Genomic DNA, 6,612 nt, shown 5'->3' on the forward strand with positions numbered 1-6,612 from the left:
TCAATTAACTTATATGATCCCGATTCCGATATTAAATAATCAATAATTGTTTATACCCGCATTTTGGTACATTGGCTCGTTGAATGTGCCATCTAATAAATAGTTTCGTCATTCTCCTTAGCTGCTTTTAAATGATGTCGTCACAAATTGCTGGCGGAGACATGAATACAGTGTAAGAAAATTCTTTCTCTATAATTGTTTCCTTATAGAAAGGTTGGTTTCTTTTCCAACTTAGACATTCCGAATTCGTTCAAAATATGCTAATTTAAAACACAGAATTCTTTCAGTGTTCCCCCGGGGTTTTTGGGCATGGACTGTTTCATCAATTTAATAGTGTTCGCTTTATTTTTGTGGAAACGAAACATGTTTTGCAAGTTATAGATCATTTCTATACTCTTTCTTCAAATGTTTCTCGTATTTCAGCTGTGCGCAGGTGTTTAGTTTTTCGCATCGTGTTTTTACATATTCGTTATTTAAATTTTTTTAATAAAAGTAATTGGTGGTAGTTCATGATTGTGTGTGGATTAATATCACAACACTGAGGATTTGGCAATAACCTTTTTGATCTATTAAAAACAACACTTACGGGGCAATGTTTATTGTAAGAACAACATTTTTTTCTATGAATCGACATACCTTAAGCATTGTTGACGCTATTTCCATTTGAATGAGGAAATAGCGTCAATGACTTTAGTTTCAAATGTTTGTCGACTTTATTTCGCTTTTGAAAAGGTAATAAAGTCAATTGACTTAATTTCGCACCAGGGTGGGAAATAAAGTCAATTGACCTTATTTCCATTGACCTTATTACCTGTCACCTTCATGGTAGACTGTAAGCCTTTTTAAAACTCTTTCGTTTGACACCCACATGCCAACATTTCATTTACTTTATCAATTTAACTGAGTTTCAATTTCCAAATAGGCGGCAGCCCCCCTCAAAAATATTTCCATCAGTTATCTTTCTTAAACCACTTTAATTTGATACCCATTGTATGTAGTCGCGCAAGAGTTTTTGCGCTCAAACGTATAGCGAAGATTAACAAAATAAAATAAAAAAACTAAAGTGGTGTTGTCTTGTAGACGCTATAAATGCGATTGTGTCTTATTTACATCTTTGCTACAACTTATATATGTAACAGGTTTGCCGTGTGCAACATCAAAAAAATGTAGTAAGTGATGCCACTGAGTTATGCATTAGCGCTCTGAACATCCTCCCCCCGGTGGCAGGTCATACCACCAGCCAAATTGTCATCGATGGGAAGAGCGCACAATTTAGTGATGGCTCGCTTGCAAATGCCATTTTCCGTTCTGACTTCGACCACACGAACCATACCATCATCGCCCTTGAAGACCTGAGTGACTCTTCCAAGCAGCCACTTGAGTGGTGGCTGTGCTTCGTCCTTGATTAGGACCAGAGTTCCTATTGCGATATTGTTTTTTGTGGATCGCCAACGCGAACGTTGTTGCAAAAGTGACAGATATTCAGAACTCCATCTTCTCCAGAAAGTCTGTTGCATGAACTGAATTTGCTGCCAATGACCAAGTCGACTGATGCTTAGTGTTGAGAGGTTTGGTTCTGGTATGGATGTAAGTGGAGCGCCTATTAAGAAGTGGGCCGGTGTGAGCACGTCTAAGTCGTCAGGATTTTCTGTAAGTGGACAAAGTGGTCGAGAATTAATTACTGCTGAAATCTGACATATGAGAGTTCTGAGTTCATCAAAGGAAAGCAATGCCGAACCAATAGTTCGCCAGAAATGGAATTTCGCTGCCTTGATTGAGGCTTCCAAAGCCCTCTGAAGTGCGGAGACCTTGGTGGAATGAACTTCCAATCGATTCCTTTGATGAGACATTGCCGATGAACGGCTTCGACGTGTTGCTGCTTGAGAAAATGCTGTTGTAATTCAGCCATCTCATTTTTTTCTCCAACAAAATTGGTTGCGTTATCAGACCAGATAGCTGCCGGTTTGCCGCGAGTGCAATAAAAACGACGCAGTGCCGCTAGAAATGATTCTGCCGACAGATCCTTCACGAGTTCCATATGAACCGCTTTCGTAGTGAAGCATATGAAAAGGCTTATGTAACATTTTGTTGATGGCCTGCTTCTTATTTCAGATCGGTAGTGGAACGGCCCGCAATAATCAACTCCAGTAACGAGAAACGGTCGGCTGGGTCGGACACGGTCTTCTGACAAGTTTCCCATGATCTGCTCGCACACCTTGGGCCTGAGTCTAAAACATCGTACGCACTTATTTATGATGTGACTAACTGCCTTCTTTCCGCCGAGGGGCCAGTACCTTTGTCGTATTGCCGCCAGTAATGCTTGAGGTCCGGCATGTAAATTCTGATGGTGAAAATGCAATATGATAGAGTTCGTAAGTGGATGTCCTTTGGGTATCACGACTGGATGTCGCGATTGAAAATTTAACAACGCGTTTCTTAAACGACCCCCTACACGGATTAGTCCAAATGAGTCCAAAAATGGGGACAGGGATGCCAGTGCACTTGACGGGCTTATCGGCAGAGACTTTTTCAGATCTCTGTATTCCGACGAAAAATGTACCTTTTGCAACATCCGAAGCAAATACCACGTTCCTTGTTGAATGTGTGTCGCAGTGAGGACACCAGAGTGATCCTTTTTGATGAACATGTGAACGTAGCCATATATGCGCTGCATGACTGCAAAGGAATTTATATATTTACAATTCAGTGAATTATCATTAACTGAAGCCGAAGAAAGTAATGCAATTTTACGACGTTCAGGCAACATTTCAATTCGAGCACCACACTTTGGCCAATTTCTTTCTGATTCCTGCAGAAATGGGGGTCCGATGGTCCAAAGCAATGAGTTCGATAACTCTATGCGGGAAGCACCTCTTGATAAAATGTCTGCAGGGTGAAGATTGGTAGGCACATAGCGCCACTCCATGCCGCTTGTTAAATGCTGTATGCTCGAAATGCGATTGGCGACGAAAACATTAAAACTTGAAGGCTCCTCTTTAATCCACGACAACACTGTTGTAGAGTCTGACCAACAAAAGAATGGACAACTGAAAATTTTTAAATCGTCAATAGAATGAACTACTTCGGCCAGAAGCGTAGCGGCACATAACTCCAACTTGGGGATTGTGACTGTTTTTAATTGTTCATCTGAACGAGCGACAATATAAACACATGCGCCGTACGCTGTAATGCTGGCGTCACAGAATGCATGTACCTCCAGACGGGCATTCGGGCTGGCCACGTATCGAGGAAAAGCCAGTTTTCGTATGCTACCGAATTCTCCATAGAGCTGAAGCCACGCTGTTTGATGAGCCATTGGTAGACTTTCGTCCCAATCGAGCTTATCTACCCACAATCGTTGAAGGAATACCTTTGTTTTGCATACGATGGGTCCTACCAATCCCAGTGGATCATACAATTGAGCTATGATAGACAAAACTGAGCGCTTAGTAATTGTTTTATTCACCTGTCGAGCAGAAAATGAAAATATGAATAGGTCAGCATCGGGGTTCCACTGGAGTCCAAGCGTCTTTGTAATGTAACTGTCATCATCGAATTTTATGAGCTTCTCCCGGTCAGTATCCGGTACATTTCTAAGCACTTCTTGCATATTTGAACACCATTTCCTAATTTTAAAGTTTCCTTTACCCAGCAGTTCAGATGTTTGATGCATTATTTGTTTTACTTCGTCAATAGTGTCAGCGCCGGTAATTAGGTCATCAACGTAGAAATCGCGTAGAACAATCCGAGCGCCGAGAGGATACGAAGCTGCTTCATCGGCCGCAAGCTGATGCATGGTGCGAACTGCCAAGAAGGGTGCAGATTTTGTCCCGTACGTAACCGTGTGGAGTTTGAAAATTTGGGTGTCATCTCTCGGATCATCTCTCCAGAGTATGCACTGCAAATTGTCAAGTGCGGTGACTCGGATGCACCGATACATTTTACAAATGTCCCCTGTTAGGGCAACCGAATGTGGGCGAAAACGAATTAGGGTGTCGGCTAGTTTTGCCTGTATGGTTGGACCCATCATCAATACTTCGTTTAACGAATAACCAGTTGTTGTCAGTGCTGATCCGTCGAAGACTACCCTAAATTTTGTTGTTGTGCTTTCGTTCTTGAACACGCAATGATGAGGCATGAAATATGTGGGCACCGATGGCGGCGGCTTCGATATAGGAGACATGTGTTGAAGCTCGCGATACTCCTTCATAAACGATACGTACAGTGATTTCTAATCATCATTACGTTGAAGACGTCTTTCCAGAGTCAGGAACCGCCGCAACGCCTGCTGGTATGAATCCCCAAAGTAGGTGTATGCTGGGCTTTACGGGCAGCCGAACCGAATATTCGCCTGTCGCCATGCGACTATAGTTTTCATTGAAGTGAGCTTCGCAATCGATTTCCTCCTTTGTTACTCTCCGAATAGGTTCAAAGCTGTTGTCTACTTCCCAAAATGACCGCACTATGTCATGAGTGCATCGATGATCTATTTCCCAATCAAGTGAATTTGTTGCTGTAGTTGTAAGTGCGGATGGCTTCGACGATATACCTCGACCTCCAGATACCACCCAGCCAATACGAGTTTTCTGCAAAATATGATTGTTTTTCAGGCGAATTTGACCAATGCAAAGTAAATTAAAGAATATGCCGGCATTATCAAAAGATCCACACGTTGTGTCCTGTGGAATTCGGGATCAGCCAGGTTGATGTTCGCCGGAATATCCCAACCAGTGATGTCAAGCGGATAATTCGGTTGATGCTCGGTTATTGTTTGAGTTACGGCCGAGTCTAGGTTCGCGGTGAATCCGTTGTGTAGTGACTGAATGGTGATATTAATGCTGGAATTAACAACGAGTTCTGAATCTCCAATACCCGAAACTGCGACAGACGATTTTGATTTTTTAAGCTGTAATTGATTGGCAGCGAGCCCGCGCTGTTCTGAATTAAGACAACGGTAGTCGCAAGTAGCACACATTCGTTTGAGCCGGCGTGTGAAGTGGATGAGAGTGAGTCGCTGCTTGTTGTCATGGCAACGAGAGCTGCTGGCTGTGGTGGAATAGGTGAGACTTCAGCTGCACTAGGCATTGTCTGATCTGTTTGAGAAAAGTGCAGTAGCGTGTGGTGCTTCAATGAGCACCGGCGGCATGCAGAAGACTTGGTTTGCTGCACGTGATGGCCTGGTTTAAGGCAATTTATGCACAGCTCAGCTCTTTTGGATTCCTTCCAGCGGTCATTTGGGCTTAAATTGGCGAACGATGGGCAAGAATAGACGACGTGGTCGTGCTTATTACAGACCGAACAGGTTTTTTGAGTAGCCTTTGAAATGATAAAGGAGGTTTTACGAAACTTGTTATTGCTCACCTGTGCGCTAGGTGTCTGTGTTACGATATCGTGAGTCATATTCTCCAAAGTCTGGCACCTCCTATGCAAAAACGTAACCATGTCCGTCCAAGTGGGCAGCTTGTCAGCCGGCACTTTTTCTTCCCACAGTGTATGAGTGAGAGCATCCAATTTCTGAGCTCTGATGTATTGGAGTAAACAATCGGCAATTTGTTCAGAGGTGCCTAGTGATTGCAACGCTCGAACATGCATTACAACTTTGTCCACAAGCACCCGCAGTTCTCCTGATTTCTTGTCAGCGCTCACCCTCTGCAATCCGAATAGTTCTTGAATGAGTGCCTGAAAAATTAAACGGCGATTATCGAATCTTTGAACGAGTAAATCTAATGCAATTATATAATTTTCATCACGAATTTCAAGCGACTGGATGGTGTCCATTGCTGCGCCCTTCAGGCATGAACGGAGGTGCTGGAACTTTTCCAGGTTTGACAGCTCGGTGTCATTGTAAACAACCGTTTGAAACATGCCCAAAAAGTTTGGCCACTCTGTGTATGCCCCTCCAAATGATGGCAATTGTAGTTGTGGTAGGCGCGACTTTGGTTGCTTCACCACAATCACAGATGACTGCTCTAGAGGCGGTGGATTCCTCGTCGAAGACATAAACTGGGGGTCCATCTTATTCAACTCCCTTGTAAGTGCTGCCTTAGCTCGTATGAAAGTGGCAGCGAATTCATCACGAGTGCTGGTTTCCAGCTCGTTGGGGTCTTCTTCCTCCAGTTGAGATTGTGTTGATTCAAACTGATCCTGAATGCGATCCAGCTGCTCCAATCTCACTGATAGCTCAGCGTGATCCATGACGCTGACTTCCTCTGAATTAAATGGTGTTAAACTAAATTGCCGTAGCAAGGTTTCGCCTTTCTTTTTTAAAAACGACATTTTTTTAAACTATTTGACCGATTGTGTATAGTCGAAGAAATTGACTGCTAGACCTTTTGTTAATAACTGTTTGCTTGGCAAACAACGAAAAATGTGTACAGCCAATTTAACTGTTGAATCGCGTGATTTATATATTCTCGTTGGGCTTTTGCACGGCAAAAGGCGAATATTGTTTATCATCAACTGCGCAAAGTTAACTGTTAAATCTGGTGATTAGCGCACGGTGCCTATGTACAGAGCAATCAAAACTGTGTACAAACGCAAGCAAGTAGTCGTGCTTATGTATCACGTCGGGGTCACCAAAAAATGTATGTAGTCGGGCAAGGGTTTTTGCGC

The 6,612-nt window shown here is 43.1% G+C and overlaps 2 protein-coding genes across 2 annotated transcripts in view; one reads left to right on the forward strand and one right to left on the reverse strand.

The window, feature by feature from the left end:
• The window catches only part of LOC118736164, a 25,331-nt gene extending 20,812 nt beyond the window's left edge, over window positions 1-4,519 (forward strand). The window contains exon 6 of the mRNA XM_036466262.1: window positions 4,427-4,519. Coding sequence (XP_036322155.1) covers window positions 4,427-4,519 — 93 coding nt within the window. The remainder of the gene's footprint in view (window positions 1-4,426) is intronic.
• An 87-nt stretch (window positions 4,520-4,606) lies between these two features.
• Window positions 4,607-5,442, reverse strand: LOC118736165. Its single transcript, XM_036466263.1, has 3 exons — window positions 5,362-5,442; window positions 4,873-5,316; window positions 4,607-4,819 (listed from the first exon to the last, which is right to left on the reverse strand). Exons 1-3 carry the CDS (start codon window positions 5,440-5,442, stop codon window positions 4,607-4,609), a joined length of 738 nt encoding a protein of 245 aa, XP_036322156.1.
• Window positions 5,443-6,612: the final 1,170 nt, after the last annotated feature.

The sequence above is a fragment of the Rhagoletis pomonella genome, unplaced genomic scaffold (genome assembly GCF_013731165.1).
Source record: "Rhagoletis pomonella isolate Grant_MI unplaced genomic scaffold, Rhpom_1.0 Rhpom_scaffold_00003, whole genome shotgun sequence".
NCBI classification, from domain to species: domain Eukaryota; kingdom Metazoa; phylum Arthropoda; class Insecta; order Diptera; family Tephritidae; genus Rhagoletis; species Rhagoletis pomonella.

Coding starts and splice junctions, on each gene's coding strand:
- LOC118736165 (XM_036466263.1), bottom strand. CDS start 5,442: ATGGTTACGTTTTTGCATAGGAGGTGCCAGACTTTGGAGAATATGACT. Junction 5,317..5,361: donor CACAGACACCTAGCGCACAG/GTGAGCAATAAC, acceptor ATCATTTCAAAG/GCTACTCAAAAAACCTGTTC. Junction 4,820..4,872: donor ATCGTCTGTCGCAGTTTCGG/GTATTGGAGATT, acceptor ATCACCATTCAG/TCACTACACAACGGATTCAC.